Source organism: Meles meles, chromosome 4 (genome assembly GCF_922984935.1).
Source record: "Meles meles chromosome 4, mMelMel3.1 paternal haplotype, whole genome shotgun sequence".
In the NCBI taxonomy this organism is placed as follows: Eukaryota; Metazoa; Chordata; class Mammalia; order Carnivora; family Mustelidae; genus Meles; species Meles meles.
In genome coordinates, this window is record NC_060069.1 from 30,375,531 (window position 1) to 30,397,810 (window position 22,280).

Genomic DNA, 22,280 nt, shown 5'->3' on the forward strand with positions numbered 1-22,280 from the left:
GGAATTAGGCTGTGGCACAAACCAGGAGCAAAGCCAGAAAGGGTGAGAACCAGGGTTTTGCTCAATACAAATTCCCATCTGAAGCTGTAACATCTGACTTTCGGTCTTGCCCCACCTGATATAAAATGTGGAGTAACATATAGGAGCAAGCCACCATTTTACATGGGACAATAACAGCAGGAATCACCCATCCCTGAGGGAAGGAACCTTAAGGTCTGGCAGCCTCGTAGTGGGACACCAGGTAGTGTCAGTTCACTGAGATATACCAGGAAAAGAGGGCTGAAGAATAGAGCTTGCATTGGTGTCAGAGTTTCAGATCTTCTAAATATCATCTGTGTGACTTTCGAGTGAGTCTTTGAAACTAATTTTTTCTCATCTAAAATATGATAGTATTTAAAGAGCTGCTTATGACTAAATAAGATAACACATTATCTTACAAAATATCTAATAAGTCATAGCTCAATAAATCTTTAACACATGTCAGTGGAAGGGAGGGCATGGTGTCTATATGGTCCAAAGACGGGTAAGTGGCTAGGCCAGGCATGGGAACCATTCAGTTTATTCTAAAAACCACACTTGGGAGCATTACTAGTTGTTAGTAAGCACTTAACAACATCCAGCTTGTGCTGAGTTGGCTCTGATCTATAAATACATTTAAGACTGTGAATAAGTGTATGCTCCATCCAGTAGGCCACCCTCAGAAATTTCTATTTCCTCAGCAATACCCCTCTGTTCCCAGGGCTGCACTTGGTCATGGTCTGGGACACTTTGTTCCTTCCTGCTCTAGATGTGCCCCTATGGCTTCCATCAGAGTCTCCATGGTCCCCTGTGTTATGGCTCCCAGTTCATAGAGAGAAGTTATGGGTAGTAGCTCTGTTTGCATTCTCTTTAGTATGGAGCTTTCAACAACTCCACTCTGCTGCCTTATGGACTCAGATGACACCTATGCATGGGGACATTTCTGATTCTAAAACTTTGCCCGCTCTTATAAGAAACTGTAGCATCCGGGACACCTGAGTGGCTCAGTGGGCTAAGCCTCTGCCTTCCTCAGGTCATGATCTCTGGGTTCTGGGATTGAGCCCCACGTCAGGCTCTCTGCTCAGCAGGGAGCCTGCTTCACCCCCCTTCTCTCTGCCTACTTGTGATCTCTCTCTGTGTGTGTCAAATAAATAAGTAAAATCTTCAAAAAAAAAAAAAAAGAAAGAAAGAAAAGAAACTGTAGGATCTGTTCTGTATAATACTAATGTTAGCAAAGAATTAATTCAAGAAATTTTTTTCTGGAATATAGGGAAACAGAGACAGATTGACCCACAATGAAAGAGATGATCAATCTGGTCCAGTTGTTTCTTGAGATGGGGGCATGGAGGCCCATGGGTATTAAAATTTAGTCAGAGGAGCAAAGTTAGAAACAGATGGCCCAGATTCTCAGTGTCAAGTAGAAGTCACTGCCCAGGACCTAGAGGGAAAGGTGTATTGGTCTATATAAAAGCAGTGATGGCAATAACCAGGAAGAAGTAGGGCATCATCAGAAACCACAAAATAAAGATCCATTCAGTATGAATAAGAAAGCAAATAAGAGAAGAAGGAGAGTGAGGGTAGGAATGAGTGAATTTGTAAGAGGAACATTATTCAAACTATGGACTCACCAGCCTATAACTACAGAAAAGAGACAACATGTATATTTCTGTTCCTAAGACAGCTCCAGTCCTCACCTTGTGAAGGAAATACCCCTAAGTTTTTCTCAGTGTTCACAGCAGGGCTGATAATGCAGTCTTCCTCAGCAATTGCCATTAAAGCCAGTTAGTCTTCTCTTCATGCTGGTGTTCACCATCTGCAAAGGTCCCTGTTTCTCCGGCTTACCGAAGGCCTAGAGATAGAGCCTTCTGAATTTTTTTTTTAACATACATCCAGGCAGCAGATGTTCAGTGGTGTCCAAAACACAAATTCTGTGGTTTAAAGAGCCAGTAAAGAAGGGATGTTCATATGTTGACAGCCTCCCTTTACATCCTCTCTCCAGGGGTCCCACCTGAGATGGCAGGAACAAGGACAGTTTGGTTACAGCAGTTGGCTCTCCCCATTACTACGAATCATGTTTGACTTATAATTCTCACAGCGATTCCCAGGGCAGAGAAGACTAAGCAGGGCAAACCTGCCAATCCCGAGTAGCTGATGCTGACCGTGGGCAGTGCTCACAGGCTTGAAGTCCCTCATTCTTTGGTTTACACATTATACAAGGACAAAACCCTCTGTTCTTTGTTCCTCCCTAGATTCCCTTGAGTTTCCAACCAAGCAACTTTGCCTCCACCAGACTGTCCCACAGCACTGCTGACTTCTTGCCCAAAGCACACTTCCACCACCACCTCCTTTGGGGAAAGTGGTTTGACCTCCTACCTGCATATGTTGGGCACGGTGCTATCCTTTGTTGATGATAAATCTGTTGTTAGTTGATTTTATTACAGTTTTGTGTAACTACAGTATATGTCTAAGATACAAATTTTGCAAAGAAGAGAATGCTATCACAGGCAAGAACTGGTGCTAAAATGACCTTTTCTTCACTTAGTTTATGATACTTTTAATTCTTACAGACATCAACTGGCATTATATTGACTCATTTTCCACTTGATTTTGGTTCTTTTGGTTGTTTTTAACACAAACATCTTTTTCCTCATATATTTATGACCAAACATACTTCTTACCATTCTATTTTCTTTTCCTTCACTCATTTTTTTTTGCTTCTTTAATTTTATCTAATTTTTAAACCTTATTTATTTAAGTAATCTCTCCACCCAATATGGAGCTCGAACTCACAATTCTGAGATCAAAAATTACATGACTCTCTGAGCCACCCAGGCACCCCTGATTCTTTAATTATAAAATCTCCTTAGAAAGAAAAGCTCATTTAAAATTTATATTTTATGGCATATTTTCCCTTTATTTCATCATTTTCCTTTTACTTTTTAAATACCTTTGGTACTTTTTCACCGACATTTTTTTTGTTTGACATTACATACCGAATATTTTTTGTTCATCAGTGTCCATTTAACATTTTTCTAACGTCTGTAGGATTTTTTTCTCCCTTGGAATGAGGCCAAGGGGTCTACTACAGGTAGAGAAGCTTGTTCTGATTGGCCATCTGAGGCATATAACCTCACGATAATAAAAATAATAAAGAGATAGGATGCAGAGCCCCTTCCTGTGCAAAGTGAATCATTATTGGATAAATGGTTATAGCAACATGGCATAATTTGCAATAGTGCACATGTGCTGGTTAGCTGATAAAACTCAGTGCAGCTTTCAGGAGATGCCTCTATCCATGGTGCAGACATTGCTGGGCATACTTAGGCAAGGTTATGATTTACTGCTGGAAAGATAGGAGAAAAAAAAACTCTTAAAGGTCATCCCTGGAATAACCAGAAACCCTGGTTCTCCCCAATCCACTGGCATCCTTGACTATCCACATATATCACATTTCTCAGAGATTTTTACAATAGTCATAGTGTACTGTGATATCCTTCTGACTATGTCCCACTACATGTCCATCTCTTTATAGAGAAAAACAGCATCTGGTATTTTCAAACTGTTGGTTATAAAACTTAAGTGTAGGCCTCCCATAATTTGTATTAATCAATACACAGCTTTTTAAGTAAAAAAATTTCAGAGACCAGGTATGTTTTTCAGGCAAATCTATTTTATCTTCTTTTTTACATCATTATGGACTTATGACTCTTTGATACCCTAGGGCAACTTTGCTTCCAACATCCTAATCCTGATTTTTTTCCTCTGCCCAGAATTATGAAATCAACTATCCCCCAAGGGCATTTGTCTTTTTCACTAGAGAATAGTTTTAGAAGCCACAGGCACTAGTTCTACAAATAAGCTTGTTCCAACATTCTGACTGGAATTTGGCAAGATGATAGCAAAAATATCCAACAGCATGAATCATTGTAGGGACAGAACAGATAAAGTCTCCTTTAAAAAATGTTCAGAATTTGTATTGATATTTTCAATTCACCTCTATTTTAGTATGTTCTTCTTTCCTTACTCTGATAGAAGAGTTTATTCATCCATTTCAATTTTTCAACAACTCATTTCCCTTGTTTTCATTAATGTTAATTTAAAAAAAGCTCTGTATTTATCATACCAAACCATGGATCTAAATATCAGCATTGCCTCCCCCAAATTCAGAAGGCTCATATCTTTTCTTCTGTTTTGAACTTCAGCTCAGCCATCCTGAAACTGGCTCCAAAATGTGGAGGTCCTATTGATTCTTTGGTTAGCACTGTCTTCACACTAATATCTGGAAGGGAAGCAGCCCAAGGCTTTGTGTAGGAGAATACCAAAGAAACTAAGAGTTCAGAGCGCTCAGTGTGATACCCTGATACCTTGTTTGCATAATAAAAGACAAGAAAATGCAGATGATATACAAATACCAATTCTTAAAATTAAAAAAAAATCCACTGTCAATTATCTCTGTTTGAGCTCCCGGTTTGATTTGATTTGATTTTTCCTTCTTATTTGTTCTTTCACTAGTGCCTTTGTATATCTATGTGACAGGATTTTTAGTTAAAAAAACTGCATTTCCTGCCCTTGGGTACTAGTGGATACACCAACTTACCAGAGTCGGCTGCATTCATCACCCCTGATTCTGCACTCAGTGATATCATGCTCACAGCGTGCAATCAACCATAGCAGAAGTGTTTACACCATGGAAATTGGCAAACACTATAAATCAGGGCTTTCCATCCAAAAAGCCAGTTGTCAGGCATTTACAGGCCAACTCTGGGTTCATCTTTGGGACAACTCAGTTTTTCCAAAACCAGTCAAAATATCAGAACATAAAATCAATTAACATACAGAATTATCAGAGTTACTATGCCAAATATTATGGTCAAGAATCCCCACTTAAGAAGTTTACATAGAATAGCATTTGGAGCTTTATGTAATTTTTGCAATATTCATGGCATTATGCTTCCCAGAACCAACACTTAGAAGACAAAAAAAAAAAAAAAAAAAAAAAGCCACAATTGAATTATAGCACATTTTAGTTATAATATCCATTTAGTTATCCACTAGTTTCAAGTAATTCCAGATATTTTTGATCCATCCCCAGGGGTTTTATTTCCACAACAGACAAACACAGACAATTCAGTAATTTCTAGTTATTAACATTTCTGTGGTATTATCCAGTTTTTTAGATAAGTTAATACACACCATGCTCTTTCCTTCTCGATTTTGCATTCTCTAATATCTGTATCTTCTTAGTGATATAGAGGATAGAACCAAGGAAGCTAAGTATGAGGTCTGGCTTTGCCAAAATCTAAAATGGGCTGAAGGAATATTAAATTACCTTATTAGGTCTGAGTGGCCGACAAATTTGATCTTTCTAGTGGACTGTCATGGCACCCCTGGTGTCATTCCCAGGAATGTAATGACCTCATTTATCTCATTGTTAAAAAGCGTTCATAGTAGAGGTTCTCATTTTGTTGTTCATTTAGCACCCGAGTTTAGGCAGGAGAAACATTTCTACCTGAGAGCTTTGTTCAATTCCCCTGCCTTTTTATTGCCACTTGCCCAGAGAAGTGGCCTCCCCAGCTGAGGAACCCAAATGCTCTGGCTTGTTCTTCCAGCTGCCTTGGGAGTACTTGGCCTGATTCTGCTTTGCAGAGGAATAGTCTTCTGAGCTGGATCTTACCTGAGTCTAGCATTTTTCCTCCTTACTCTCTGGTTTCCCTCTCACCCCAGCCCCACACCTTAAGCAGACTTCCTCTGGCATTGCCCCATATTCCCACTTGCCTTTTAAACTTGGCTGGGTCTGGCTGTGCTCACTCAAGGACACAGAGCCACAGCCTTGTTGAAGTGTCAGGCATCTGCCTGTGCTTGGCCACCCAACCCCCAGCACAAGACTGCTTCAGATGCCCTCGCTCTCCTGAGCTTCCTCTACTAATACTACCCATTTTACATCCCTCCACATTCTGCAACATTCCATTATCTTCTACTGTGCTTTCCTACCTATTGCTACAGGAAGGCTGGGAGGGATGGTGTATTCTAACTCTACCCCTTTGTCCACATGTCAGAAACCTGCTTGAAGCCACAGCACAACCCAGGTCCAAAATGAGCAAGTGTTCTGTTCTCTAAGACTTGTAACCTTGGAAGTGTTCTGTTCTCTAAGACTTGTAACCTTGGAAAGACCCCAGGCTGATCATGAGTCTCCCACTTATTCTGCCAAACTCCTTCGTGTCTGGCTAATATTGTTGACTATTTCTATATAGCTTTTAATCTCTTATTTCTTCAAGCAAGGAATTATTTCATATCTTCTTTTTGACTTCTGAGGGATAGATATTTTTTAGATAGGCTTTCATTTTTCGTTGTCATTTTTTTAATCTATTCCATTATAGAGAGCATTTGAGATATCATGGTTTCTGCTTATCGCACAATTATAGTATTATGGGTTATTAAAATGTACGCATGGGGCATCAGATTGCATTTACCTCAATTGTTTGCTTTTTATATTCCTCATTTGTCTTACAAATTTGTGTACCTGGTATAGGTATATATGATTCATTTGTTTTAACTGCTGTTAAGAATTTTATTTATAAGTATACCATTGTTGATTTACTCATTCTATTAGTGAACATTTTTATTAATTTTTTTCTCTTTCTCTCTCTTTTTTTCCAATGGCAAACAATTCTTTACTGAATAGATGTATGTGTGCCTCCTTTTCTCATGAATGCAAGTTTTCTCCAGGATCAGTACCTAAAATTATAATTGCTTGATCATAAGTTATATAATATCTTGTTTTGCTAGCATCCCCAGTTTGTACCCCAGAAGTATTACAATAGTTTATAAATTTTTATCAGTGGCTTATCAGAATTTTTCCCAAAACTTGATAATTTTTTATTTTTCCCATTATGGTGGTTATACAACCATATTTTTGTGTGTGCATTCTTGAAGAAAGATATACATCTTCAGATTGAAGAAACTTGAGTCCTAAGCAAAATAAATAAAAATAAGTCTATACTTAGTGACATCATAATGAAAATTCAGAAAAGGAGAGACAAAAAGAAATATCTTAATCCAAGGGAAAATAACAATTTACTTACAATGGAAGAACAAGTAGACTGACAACATATTTCTCATTGGCAGTGACAGAGGTCAGAAGACAACAGAGGGGTATCTTCACAAGGCTGTTGGGGGAAGAAAAACCTGTCATATTAGAACTCTATTTTATTCTCCCAGAGGTTGTATCTGCACATCCTCAACTTGCCTCCCCCACCTTGCTTCAGAAAGATACTTCCCCTTGACCAAATAGTGGAGTAGGTGTCTGAAGCTGGGCAAATCTTAGAGCCTCATGCCCTCTGGTAACATGACTGGTTCAAAGAGTAGGTATATAAACAAAGAAAGAAAGAGCTCTCTTTCCATGCATCGTCTTCCTTTTAGTCTGTTCCATCTAAGAGTACTTATAGAAAGCTTTTTCAGGAAGAAAGAGAGAGGAAGAGAGAGAGAGAGAGACAACTTTAAAGTTTCTAGTCAGAGTTCGTTTTTTAAGTGACTGGAGGTATAGGAGTAGCAGAGGGCAGATAGGGTGTATAGACGGGAAAAATGTAGCCCAACCACTGGAAGACGGAGGCAACAAAAAACGGCACCAGATGAAAATGCTGACCATCAGTGGATGAACTGTAATAGGTCCCACCTACTAACAACCTAACCAAGGAAACAGAGCATCTCAATGTGTGCATAGCCCTTTCACAGGCACAGAAACTGCAAATCTGATATCCTTGTATTGTACATCTATGTTCTTTTTATTCAAATGTAAGACAACATAGTCAATTTACATCACAGAATTTCAGACCTGGGAATTTTCTTAAAGGTACCCTTTCTTTGTATAGACTGGTGAATCAAAGACCAGAGATTAAAGTGTTTGGAGCAACGTAGCTGAGCAGTGACAGACACAGAGCCAGAACTTGGATCTCCTAAGCCCCAAGTCACTTGTTCTCCTAGTCACACCACCTCTGCACCCAAAGGGACTGAATTTTTGAAGTGGCCTTTCTAATGTTCCTGGGATAATTCTCTGTAGTAGACATGTTCTAAATGCTGGCTATCCACTATGTCCTCCTTTTCTCTTCCATGTCTCTCCATTTTCCTCTGCTAGAAAGTTCTTGGGTTTAATGTTAAAGCTGATGTCCTAAAACCCTGCCATTAAGCTGAAGACCCCACCCCTCCTTATGACGGGGTTTAGCCCATGCTATCATAATAACCAAATGGAGTGGGAAAAGGTTTCTTGCAGCAGATAGTATACTGATGTGGGAAAACCAAAGGTGACCCAGCAATTTGGTGTGGACTCTACTCCAAGTCCTCCTTAAATTCATGCTCAACATGTTAATGCATCTCAAAAAGAAAAAAATCCTACCCCAAAAGAAGTGAAGCTTTCAAAAGGCACTATAGCAGAGACTACCTCATAATCCAATTGGTAATACTTAGATTTTGTCAAGTCTACTTTATTCTCTTTCCAAAGTCTTTCTCTTCATATGTCTTATTCCTTTGGAGTTTCTTTCCCACCTCCTCTGCCTTGAACTTCCCCTTCCTTTGTCCATAGCCCTTTGCCTCCATCCTAGGACTGTAAACACCACTTGGCAAGGCACAGTGTTTTAGTTAGCCAGATATCTCATGTTCCTCAAGGTTGCCCCACCTCAGGGAGCTAAGTTTGTTCAGTGAGGGGTACAGATAGTGCATACAAGGTTGTCTGCCCAGAGTATGGGACCAACACATTCTTTCCACAGTCCAGTGTTGCTCTGGGTATTGTCCTATATCAATAAACAAACCACCTAGACTCTATTTGATCACAATATTCAGGTTCCTGAAGTTCTATATGATTAAGAACAGGTAAGCTGACCTCTATTAACTATAATATAATATTTATATTTTATATATATTTTATATATATTCCTCCAGAAATTTATATAATTCCTCCAGAAAATTTATTTCCATGTAAGTGTGCTAAATCTTTTAGACTCAAAAATTTCATCTTCTTTGGTCTGCACAACAGCCCTGAAAAGGGAAGTTTGGCTTAAATGACTTGCGCAAAATAATGAAAAACAAAGCCATGCCCCAGCTCAAGTTTTGTTATGCACGTAAACGGTCTTTCCAACATTCTTGCCCATTTTCCTGAAACTTTCTTTGAACCACTACTTTGAACACCAACAATTGGAAAACTTACTAATTTACTATATTTGCTCCAACATGAATGTGTTGAAATTGTACAGAATAACCAAGATATAGACAACAAGATAAGAAATATCAAGTATTTAGAAATCAATATTTTTAGAAATCAGATGATAAGTTTTTTTATAAATCAGGTTATACTAAAAGGTTAACATATTCAAATGAAATCTTACTAAGTATTAATTTGGATAAAATCTAAATATGAATACCCATAGTAATATTGCTTGGGGCAGAGGAAAAGTGATTTGGCCCAGACTCATACTCACACCCTTCCACCACAAGACTATCAACCAATAGAGCAAGCATTCACCAATACAAGGTGTGCTCAGTGCACCTGTGAGCCCTGGTCTCTGTCCAGCACGGGTAGATGGGTAGAAGAAATGGTACCATACACTTTGGTGCTCTTAGTTATCCTCTGGAATAGTTATCTGAGCTTGGTCTCTAAAGCCCTGGTGGCAGGAAATTTCACTTCTGAGACTCTACTTAGTACTCAGTACGTCTCAAAACGATTTTTTTCTTCTATGTATTTTCATTATTGATTCAATCAGCAAATATCAACCCAGCTGGCCAGGGATACTCATGATGACCATACTTATCTCTGGACTCGCCTGCAGACACTTTTGTTTTGATCTCTTAGATACAAGTAAAAAAGTACTTAGTGCTCCTGGGTTCCAAGGAAGGAGGGTTCCTAAAAAAACATGGATGAAGATCAAAGTTCAGGTGGTCCTCTAAAAATTTAAAGTGGGAACTCAGATTTTAAGACAAAATGAGTTCTGTATCTAGGAAGAAAACACATACACATAAGCCTGACTTTTCCCCTGTGTAAATAAAGTTCTCAGATAAGGTACCTTGGTGGCTCAGTCAGTTAAGCATCTATCTTTGGCTCAGGTCGTGATCCCAGGATCCTGGAATCGAGCCCCACATCAGGTTCCCTGCTCAGTGGGGAGTCTGCTTCTCCTTGTCCCTCTGCCTCTCCCCCCAGGTTATGCTCTCTCTCTCCCACTGTCTTAAATAGATGATAGATTAGATAGAAAGATAGACAAAAAATACTGTCCTGGAGTAAACAAGTTTGTGGCATAATGCGTCCTTGCATGAGAAACTCACTATATAACATGGTTCCAAATCAGTTATATCCCAGAGAGGGTTAAAAATGTTCAGAACACAGAGCTGCCTTGAGAAGCAGCTATATGAAGATTTGTTGGGTGATATTTGTAGACTAATGTTTTTTCATTTTCGCAGCAACTTGAATTTTGCAAGTCAGAAGAGAGAGGAAATTGGAATGGCATGTCAACCAAATCTCCTTCTGTATGGTAAAAGACATCACTATGTTTACCCCCCTACCTTCCATCTGCATATGATTTTGAGCAAAGGGAAAACAGGGAGTGGAAGGGAAAGAAACCACCTCCCCCAGGGCACATGAAGCAGCAGAAGGAAAGAAGCCACAAAAAAGAAAGAATATCTCTCCCTCCCCTCTGCTACCCACATACACATTTGATGCCAAATGCTTCCAGATCTTCCTTTGGACTCCAGAGATTCTCTTATTAGGACTCCAAGAGTTCACTGAAGTGAAACTCACACCAGAAGAAAGGGGTAGGTATCACGTGAGAACCTAAGTTCCAGTATTTGACTGAGGACTTTTGGAGGCATGAGACAACGCAAGTATCAGCAAATTAAAATTGTAGGTGAAAGCAAGTACACTTGATCTTAGCCAAAAGGCTGAGAAGCGATAGTAGGTGAAAGCAAGTAAAGGAAGTAGAAATAGCCCTGACATAGCCATCCTAATGGAGATCAGCACATTTGCAAGACATAGTGAGTGGTAGCTTGACACCAAGCCATGTGGGAAGGTGAGGAAAACTGGAATTGGAGGGAACTGGAGCCAAAACAAACCCGGATTTGGGTCATCACCCCATCTGGATCATTTTTGCTCACCTGACAGTGGGGATCCGCATAACTCAAAGTGTTGATGGTTTGGGCAGAATCTCAGTTAACATCTGGGAACAAGATCTGGGGAGGACAGTATGAAACCCAGAACAATAAAAATGTATGAAAGTTGTTGGGAGCTCTGCTAGAAATCTAAAAACCAAGTTCTTTTGTGAATTTAAGTTGTAGGAAAACAGATGAGTGAGGAGAGATGCAAGTTGGAAGAAAGACAGGAGCTGGAGGAGAGGAAGCTGTAGCCATCGGAAATGGTGGAGTGGAGACAAGGCTGTGGTCTCCTCCTGCCACTGGCTGTTCCTACCTTCCCAGCCCTACCTCCTGAGATCAGCAAGCAAATCAGGGGAGATCTCAAGTCTCAGAAAATAGCTGTGGCTCAGGAAAATAATGGAGTTGAAGTTCTGAATAAATGTGCTTTGCAGCTGACACTACTTGTTCTTCATCTTTGCATCAGAGGAGAAAAATCTTAGAGAAGGAAATAAACAGGATCATTTTAAAATTAAGAATTAGTTGGCAGATTACCATAGTAAAAAGATAGTCAGGGAAATCAGATGGTACCAAAATCAACATTAAAAAGAGTTGAAGAATACAGACACCATTTATATTCCAAGCCAAATAATGAGGTATCAGCAAGGCAGCAGCTGGAAGACAAAAGTTGGAAAATTACTCTTTTTTGTCTGTTTGTTTGCTGCTTATAGGCAAAGCTCTAGTTTAAAATTAAAGGCAAAATCTTGCAGCTGGCAGTAGAGATCCATAATGATCTCCATCAGCAGAAAACTAAGATTCTGTTAAAGGGTGTGACTCAGAAAGCTTATAAGCCACAGGGAAAGAGCAGAGGCTCTCAGGGGCAGAAGGGGATGTTCACAGATGATTCAAGAAATGGAGAGTGAACATAGATTGTGTATAAATCTATTGGATCACTATGTGAGGGTAAAGAAAGCCTAAGATACCAGATTTTTTCTTTTCGGTACATTAAAATTTATTCCTGGATGAAAAAGAGATGTTGCCTTCCTGAGACAGAAATTGCAAATATCAAGCCCAGAGACTGTTGTACTTCAGAGATCTCAGGCCTAAAACCAAATCCAGGAAGATCACTAAACAGCTTCTATCAATAAGAGGTCCAGGAAGCTAGGCTGGCTCCCATGGGACACTCCCTGTGAGTACTGGGGTAGTCTACTCCCCACTGTGCCATTCACTTGGAAGAAGCATGCCTGGAAGTGGATTAGCTGTGAATGGGCTGCCACCCATGTGGGGTAACCTGTGAGGTGTCAGGAAAAACTTTATCCCTGATCTTTGGGCACACAAGATTTCATTGATGAAAAGTAGCCAGAATGTCTACTGAGTGCTGCACCCACTGAAAGACAGACTACCCAACCCTCCGTGATAGTGGGCACAATAGAGGTATCTCTATTTCAGCATTAATCAAACAGATTTGCTTAGAGTTCAAAGGGGGCTGTGCATGAACCATCACCTGGACCAGGAGATTATTTCCAGTTTCTGATAATATATATACCTCTAATATTGTCCAAGTGTGGTTTCATTAACAAAGACTGGGCCCCAAATCTCTTACTTTCTGCAGTGAGGGCTGGTTTTGGCTAATGCTGATGCAAATAACTTCTTATCTTTATCAGGAATACATGTCACTAACCTAACAGATGAAAACTTCCAACTGCCATCATCATCATCTTCTCAAATATGGACCCAGACAGTCCCAACTTTTCCTCTGGGTGAGCTTCCATCTCCTAACTAAAGAAAATCTTGGAAACCTAGACCCTCTTGCTGTAAGAGTACCTTCTTTCTAGGCATCACTACTTGAGATTATCTACCTCTCTCTCTACAAAGTATTTATAGCCTTTGGGCTCTAGAAAGGAGTGCACCATTCTCTCCAGATAGCACCATTGGGTCCCAAGGGCTTCCAGCCTCAGTTATGAATGGACTCTTGGCACAGTACATGTGCTTCAAAATCCAAGTAATATTTGCAGTTCTTTGGTACTTAAATTTAACACTATTTTAGAACTGAGTTTTATTGTTCTGAGATCTTTTTTTTTTAAAGATTTATTTATTTATTTGACAGACAGAGTTCACAGGTAGGCAGAGAAGCAGGCAGAGAGAGAGAGGAGGAAGCAGGCTCCCTGCCAAGCAGAGAGCCTGATGTGGGACTCCATCCCAGAACCCTGGGATCATGACCTGAGCCGAAGGCAGCGGCTTAACCCACTGAGCCACCCAGGCGCCCCTGTTCTGAGATCTTTTTAACCAAATGACTCAAATCTGATAGATATTTGATTTGTATGAAGACTACCACTTACACTCTAACTTCTCATTTTCTCCACTCCCTGCAAACCTATTTTATGTGTTATTAATGTAGTTTAGTTAATGTAGCTTATACTACAGAAATGGATTTTTAGTACCATGTTGAATATAATATTCCAATGTAAATTTGCTTAAAAATAAAGTATAGGTATGATTATCAGGACTGTTTGCTGATCTATGTACTTTTGCCCATCCATACTTTGGATAAACCTAGTTAGTTGATCCTAAGTCAAAACACTCAACTTGGCAGTGGGTGAGCTGTTGCCTAAGAGGGAATAATTTGTCACTGAAACACCAGTCCACTGAACCCAAAGCTATGATGCAATGCCAAATAGTACGCTCTTTGATTCAATGAATCATTTAGAAAATCACTAGCATCAGTATTGTACCAGTATTTGCTCTCAGTTATGATAGCGGAGATTGTCAGACGATTTGACTTCAGTGGAACCCCTCATCTATATAAAATTAGAAGTCAGCATAAACCCTAGAAGCTGCCTTAGTTGATGTGAAGCTGCAGCTTGGAGCCCCGTTGGCTCTATCTCCCTCTTATCTTATGATATTGTACCCCAAGTGCCCCAGGTCTCCACCAATCTCAGTTTGGAAACTTCTAGGTTGCAACATGATAACAAAAAGGCCAAGATCATGGTTTCAGTGGTCATGGCAGCCATGGCCAAACTTTCCCGTTTACAAACCCAAAATACCTTGTAGTATAGGATGGATGTATACTTGATATTTAATAGAAAGAAGTTATTTTTATCACTATACTTAACCAACCCTCCTACAAGTGTGTATTTATGTTACAAACAAGAGTGAGTATGCAAAATCTCTCCAACTTACAACTGTACACTCTATTGTGTTAATAGAATCATATTTGTCTATTAAGAATACTTCATTTTGTTTAGCAGAGATAATAAGGACCGTTAATGGTGTTATTAGTGGGATTGAGACATGTGCAATGGAGTCAGTCCAGAAACCCTCCCAGGACCCGTTAAGCCTGAGTTTCCACATCTTTCTGGTGTTGGAAGAGAGTCCAGATGGACATTCAACAAATTACTCTCTCAGAGCACAGTCCCATCTTGCTGTGATTTGTCAGAATTTTTATGGCTTCCCATAGTGAAAGCTTCCTTGTGATTCTTTATTCCTTGAGAAGTTTAGATTCTGCCTTTCTTTCTCTAATTCTTTCATCTTCCATCTGAGACCATATGGGACTTAAGTTTAGATCTGGGATTTATATCTAAATATGAAATTGTAGGCAACCACTTAGTGGCAAAATGTTGCCTTGAATTGTTAGTTAATTAATTAAATTCCTCCAGAGAAAGTCTTTTTATTTTTAAGAAGATTTCAAAGATCTGAAATGAAGTGATCTCTTCATAATCCTGTTCACTGTCCTTATAGCTCTGACCCTCAACACCCCACCTACCCCATCATGAATAGCTCACTTCACCACTGACATCAAGAGGAAATCAAAGCCACAGGCAGGAACTGCCTCAAGCTCCTGCCACTAACACTGCAAACCCACTAAAATCTATATATGCTCCCTTCCTCCTTCTCCCTTTTCCACTGAAAAGGAACCCCTACTCTGGGCCTGATCTCTTCACTTGTGCCCCACTTCCTCCATTCTTGACTCCCTCAATATCTCTTCCTCCTTTGCATACCTCCTTTGCATTCTTCCTCTGCTGCTTCCTTTCCAGCAGCTTTCACCATACTCAAGCCTCTCCTGAGTTCATGAAATGCTCCGGCTACTGGACTATCTTCTGCTTCCCTTCATGGTCAAATTCCTGTTCCTCACCTCCCATTTACTCCAAGAGTGCCCTAAAATGTCACCAATAGTTCCTTATTGCTAAATACAATTTAGCAATAAATTTTGAGATACTTCTCAAAAGTATCTAAACTTTTGAAAAATTATTCCTATTTTAAAAACAACAAGCAAACATCTATTCAGTCAATAAGTATTTATTGAGTTCTTCCTAGTGCTGGGAACTGAAGATGTAGCAGGAAACAGGTGTTGGTGATCACTGAGGTTACATTTGGAGCAGAAGGAAAGCCAGGCAATAAACAAGTAAATAAGTGAACGAGATACTTAGAGAGTGATAAGTGCTATGAAGACAAATACAACTAAAAAATCTAAAGTGGTGGGATAGAGAGTAACTATGGAAACCTCAGTCAGTTTCCAAGGGAAACATCTCTGAGATGATATTTGAGCTGAAGTCACCAGTGCAAAGATCTTGGACCAGAGCATCACAGGCAGAGTGAATAGCAAGAACAGAGCCCCGAATGAGCATAGGCACTCATGTAGCTATGTAGCTATGACAACATATTGTTTATACATACAAAAGGAGACAACAGAAAGAAGACAGGAAACTGTCATCTTGCTGGGTAGGGAAAGGGCTTCTGAGTTGCAAATGGGGTAGATGAAACCTGGAAGGGCAATAAGTCTTGTACCCTTAGGGCTGGAGCATAGCTCCAGCTCCACTCCACTGTTCTCCTAAGTAGAAAAGAGTTGGAGGGTTGAGGAGGAGTGGGACTTGGATCAACTGTCTGTATTTCTCACCCTTTGGTCCCAACTTTAAAGCCAACAAACAAATCAGCCAAGCTTGGGCTTACAACAAGCTGAGATATCTTTGACAGTGGACCCCACTAGAGCCTCAAGAGAGATGGGCCCACCCCAACCCCTCTCCTTCCATCCCCCAACTCAGATGAGTAAGGAAAGTGGTGCAAGATAGGTTCCTGCAAGGCTGCTGCTGGGAAAACAGTAGAACCCTAAGTCAGGGTCAGGCCCCTGAAGGGAGGCTATTGGTTGTGATCTTTTCATGTGATCAGTTTCAGTGGTCAGGGTCCTCTTGGGGGGAATGGAATTGCATGAGACTTGGAGAGGCTCTCCAGGATTTGTGCCTGAGAGAGAAGATGAGAGCCCAAAACTATTTCCCCAAAGCCAAGTTCCCCAACACATACACAAACACACACACCAGTCAACAGGAGGGCAAGATGATCTGAGAGTCCTCCAATTAACCCAGAGGCAATCCCCACCAAAAGTGTGTGTGTGTAGGGATGTAGTCTAACAAGGGCAGAGTCAGGGGTTATTTCCTCTGCTCCTGACTGAGAGTCCATACTTAAGGTTAAAGTTCTTCCCAAGAGTCTGGGGCTATGGATATTGGGAGAAAATCAGAGATGAAGTCAACTCCCAACCTTACTTCATTATAATTGGGTTCAGACCTGCACACATCATGGGTTAACCTCCTACAAAGGAGGGAAGTCTTGGACTACTTATCTACCCTAACTTGCCAATTCCTCACCCCCACCCCCCACTTAATTCTCCTTTCCCCAGGGTCAAGCTCCTCTCCTATTTTACCTGATCCCACTATAGTACGTGGAGGCACCAACCAGGGACAATAGAGAGGGACCAGGACTCAGATCTCCCCAGGAATTTGGGGCACTATGGCCTGGAAATAGCAACTATTTGAGTACCCCTTCTGGTCCTATGAAGGGCCCTGGGGCCACCTGTCTGTGTCCTGAGGTGGGAGCATGGGAGAACAGAATCTCTGCCTCACAGATGGCCCCTCTCAGCAACGTTGTCTCCAGGAGCCTTCAGGAAAGGGGCAGAGAGTAAGGCATTGAGTAAGCCCAGACAACTTGCCCAAGTTGAAGCAATTAATTTTAGAGTTGGATTTGTCCATATGGGTTAGATAAGGCTCAAAAACTGTCTTGGAATATTTGCTCTCACCCATGTCACTTCTTCCCAGAAGAAGACATTCACAAATCCCTGTGTGAGGTTGGTGACAGGGACCTGGGGAATGGGAGGGAGTTACTTCTTCATGACTTTACTCTCATCTCTGACAGAGCACATTGGCTGAATTTAACATGTGGATTTAGACAACTCCTACCCTCCTTGGGAATTTCCTTGCATGTCTGGTTCATCTGCTAGCCTAATATCTTACTCAAAAGAACTTGGATCTTCCCCAGAGCCAATTGTACCTCTGACTGTGTGCTAGTACAGGGGAACTGGTTAAAGAGGTCAAATGGAAACCAAATGGCACAGGGAAAGAGAGGAACCAGGCAGAGGATTAGTTACAAAGAAGATCAAGAATCAAATGTCAAACTAGGCAACAGGACGCCAAAGATAGAGGGGAAAAGATATTGGAGGACAACAGGAGGCACCTGACTATCCTGGTCCAAAGACTCTGGAGGTCTGTGCATGTTCTGGGAAAGAAAGGACTGCAGCTGAGATCAAAAAAGCCATGTACTGAGATATGGATCCTAAGGGGGCACTGCTGGGACCCACCATCTGGAGTATAACACATAGAGATGCCCCTTCTCACCTCCAGGCAGGCTGCCCAGCAGCCCCTGCACAGAGGGGACCGTGGGCATTGGTAGTTGCCACATCAGCAGGTGTCTGCCCCTGCACCATATTTGAAGCTAGGTGACTTGCCCAAGAGCACGAGAGTCAAGAAGCAGTGAGTCCAGGTCCTGAGGTGGTCCATTCACTTGAAACTCCTCCCTCACTTTTTCCGTGGGGTTGGCTTGCTCTTCCTTTTCAATCTGGTTTATAAAGAGAAACAAAAATCCATAGCGTTTCTAAGTGATGAACATTCTCTCTGTGCTCAGTTAACATAATTGTGAATTTGTAGATACATTTAGGGTTATTATTTCTCTGGGAAATCTAGCCTTAGAATTTCTTTCCTTAACTTCCCAAATCTGGTATTATCTGGCCAAAATAATATGTTAACTTTTTCCTGGCCTAAGCCTAGGAAAAATTATTCTTTTGAAGTTCTATTTTTTGTACAATAATTATTGCTTTTTTGCTTAATCATTGCAGATAATTTTAAGACATAGAAAAACACAAAGGAAATAAAAAATACCAACACACTCCTTAAAAAAAACTAGTTTTACTGACAATAGGCATAAAGACATGATGTACACTTATATACATTAAGGTATTTAAACTCACGTTCTAAAATTGTGGCCATATTAACATGTTGCTATTTTGATGGGGAACAGATTGTGTTCAGGAGATAAACAACACCCAGTAAAAACATTATAAATAATGTGTCTCCAAACAGTTGCTTGCAAGCTCGTTCTCCAACTGCGGGATTACATTTTATTAACCACAATTTATTTAGACAGCAGAACTCTATGTGACTACCTTGGAAATGAGGCCATGACAAATAGTTTCAGAACATCATCAAAGTTCTTAATTTAAAAATCAAACAACAATAAAACTCCACCAAGATACACCAGGAATACCCAACCTTTGTATCAACACGGACAGGACTGGAGGAGATTATGCTGAGTGAAATAAATCAAGCAGAGAGAGTCAATTATCATATGGTTTCACTTACTTGTGGAGCGTAAAGAATAACACAGAGGACATTAGAAGAAGAAAAGGAAAAGCGAATTGGGTAAATCAGAGGGAAAGATGAAGGGTGAGAGACTATGGACTCTGAGAAACAAACTGAGGGTTTTGGAGGGGAGGAGGCTGGGGAATGGGTGAGCCTGGTGGTGGGTATTAAGGAGGGCACATATTGCTTGGAGCCCTGGGTGTGGTGCCTAAACAATGAATCTTGGAACACTGAAAAAATAAAATAAAATTTAATTTAATAAAAAAAGAAATGTGCCATACTTTTAACACTGAAAACTAAACTTATGAGAAACACCACTTTTCCTATAAATGAGGGGGGGGGTGTTTAAAATTAGAAATAAGATTCATATTCAGGTGTTAGCAATACCATTTTCCAAAACCCAAAATTATATATCAAGCTAACAGGGCTGGATACCAAGAAAAATAAAAGAATAAATACTTTATTTTAACTTGTAGAATAAATTATAGCCAGAGAAGGTTGGAACACTTCCCTGGAAGTTTGAGAAGAAAATTTCTACATTTTCTGGATTGCTTCCACGAACTCGAGGAATGATAGCCTGTTCACAATAGAATGTCCCATAAATCATGCTAGACATGAAACCCTGGGTGCTGGCACTGACACGAAAGGCCACGAATCCCAGGCTTCACCCTGTGCACGTAGCACTGCAATCAGCCACTGCGGCATCTTAGATGGTGTGAGCACCTTATCATCTAATTAGCCCTCCCCTGGCAATGGCAGCTACATGGGTGCCACAAGGGGTAGCCAATTGTGCAGCAATAGTCCATGAACTCCAATTCAACAAGGGGAAGCAGCTGAGTTGGGGAGGATCTGCTAGTGGCCAGGATTAAATGACACAATGTATCTATTAAATAACAGTTTTAATAACATCCACTTACCTAACAGTATAAGATGATGAACTATGCACTTTACACTAATAACTGATGAGGAAGATAAAATCCTCATTTTACAAATGGGGAAAATATGGCCTTCAAAGAATAACTTTGACAGATAGCAGAGCTTGGATTCAAACCTGATGTCAGAGTCTTTGCCCTTCCCACTGTGCCAGAATGACAGCTAGGTTGTATTTTCAGGTCTTATTCATTCAGTAACATCAGCCAACCCCTGAATCAGGTCCTGGGGATATAAGTGTTAAGAGTCCCAGGTCCTGACTCATGTAGATTCTGGAGATTCTGGAGATGCACACTATTGTGTCTGAAATGTAGTAATGGAAGTACAAGACAAGCCCAGGGGAGAGGTGGCCATCTGATAGCAAGAAGTGTGAAGACCCTTAAGTCAAAAGGCTATGCCAAGACTCCTTAGGAATGACAATATGATGAGTCTGCAGACACAGAAGAGGATGGGTTCTATGCCTACATGAAATACTCTGTACATCATCCTCATTGACCAAGTCAAAACAGGAAAATAACAGGTCATTATTACACAAAAGTCAAATCCTATATAAAATGTCCTAGTCATCTTATTGTAGCACAGCTTTGAGGGATGAAAATTATAAAGACTCTCCACATAACAGAGCATCTAATTTGGGTTCTAGCCTCCTTTAATGTTCCAGAAAGCCAATTTTGCAAGGACTTAATCTTGTTAAAATATTTCTCTAAGAAGAAAATGTTCAAGTGAAATAGTAGTTTAAACCATACAAAAATTAAGCATACATATTGAAAAGGGGGAAAAAAAGCACCAAAAAAATTCACAGACATGATTGTCAGTGTAGAAAATCCCAGAGTCTGCCCCAGAAAAAAAACTAGACTCAGTTTAGCAAGATCACAAGATACATGATCAATATACAAAAATCAATTATGTTTTATATATTATTAAATAAATTTTATATATTGACAATTATATTTTATATACATTGATATGTATTTATATATCAATTATATTTTATATATAGTATATATTTTTATGTATATAATGCACGAAGTGCTTCATTATAAAGCAAACAAAATATGTACAATATCTGTATGCTGAAAATGCAAAACAAAAAAGGTCTAAATGAATGGGCAGATATACCATGTCCACGGATTCAATATTGTTACAGTTTTCACCAAGTTGATTTATAAACTCAACACAACCCCATTCAATTCCAGAATATATTGTATAAATTCACACAATGGCCCTAAATTTTGTATGGGAAAGTAGAGGAACTAGAATAATCACAAGAAATTTCAAAAATAGAGAACAGTGTTGGAGAATTCACACTAAACTGATTCCAATACTTACTGTAAGGCTATAGTAATAAAGTTGGTAAAAGAAGGATACATAAATTCACAAACAGAACAGAAAGTCCAGAAATAAACTCATACATTTAGTCAACCAATTTTTGACAAAATTGCAAAAGTAATTCAGTAGAGAATCTTCTCAATAAATGGTGTTGGAACAACTAAGTGTCCATATGCAAAAAAAAAAAAAATTGAACCTTAATCCATACTTCACACTATTTACAAAATACTAACTCAAAATGGACAATAATGTAAATGTAAACCTAAAGTTTTAGATTTCTAGAAGAAAACATAGGAAAAAAATCATTGGGACCTTGCGTTAGGCAAAGAATTCTTGCATATAATACAAAAAACATTATCTATAAAAGGAAAAAAAATTGATAAATTGGGGTTCATCAAAATTTAAAATTTTGGTTCTTCAAAAGACACTGTTAAGAAAATGAGAAAACAAGTCAAGCCAGCCATAGACTGGAAGAAAATATTTGCAAAACATATATTTGATAAATATATTAAATTTCTTATATTTGATTATATATTTAATATATATCCAGATATATTTTTAAACTCCAAAAGCACAATAATAAGAAAAATACCAACCAACTTTCTGAAATGGGCAAAAGATCTCTTGTTTAAAGGTTTTATTTATTTATTTGACAGAGAGACACACAGCAAGAGAGGGAACACCAGCAGGGGGAGTGAGAGAGGGAGAAGCAGGTTTCCCAATGAGCAGAGAGATGCGGGGCTTCATCCCAGGACCCTGGGACCATAACCTGAGCTGAAGGCAGACAATTAATGACTGAGTCACCCAGGTACCCCTAAAATGGGCAGAAAGATTGAGCACACACTTGACTAATAAATATCACCCATCTTTGGTGGATGATATATAAGTTCATTTAAAATGCTCAATGTCACTAGTCATTAAGAAAATACAAAATTAAAACAACAATGAGATAGCACTATACATTTATTGGAATGGGTAAAATTTTAAAAGCTGACAAAATGCAGAATATCCCACGTTGTTAGTGGGAATACAAAATAATATAACCACTGTCTAAAATAATTTAGCAGTTTCTTACACATTTAGACATATATCTACCACATGGCCCAGCAATACCAGTTCTAGTTATTTACTCAAGAGAAAAGAAAACTTACACTCACATGAATGTTTACAGAAGGTTTATTCATAATCACCAAAAACAGGAAACAATCTAAATACCCTTCA

At 39.6% G+C, this 22,280-nt stretch overlaps 1 protein-coding gene across 1 annotated transcript in view; it reads right to left on the reverse strand.

Moving 5' to 3' along the window:
* Positions 1 to 3,062: 3,062 nt before the first annotated feature.
* Positions 3,063 to 22,280, reverse strand: part of LOC123940355 (myelin associated oligodendrocyte basic protein) — a 52,490-nt gene continuing 33,272 nt past the window's right edge. Inside the window, exons 5-7 of the mRNA XM_046003092.1 lie at positions 17,781 to 18,000; positions 7,101 to 7,184; positions 3,063 to 6,987 (exon numbers count right to left, since the gene is read on the reverse strand). Of these exons, the coding sequence (XP_045859048.1) occupies positions 17,961 to 18,000 (40 nt within the window). The 3' untranslated portion in view covers positions 3,063 to 6,987; positions 7,101 to 7,184; positions 17,781 to 17,960. The remainder of the gene's footprint in view (positions 6,988 to 7,100; positions 7,185 to 17,780; positions 18,001 to 22,280) is intronic.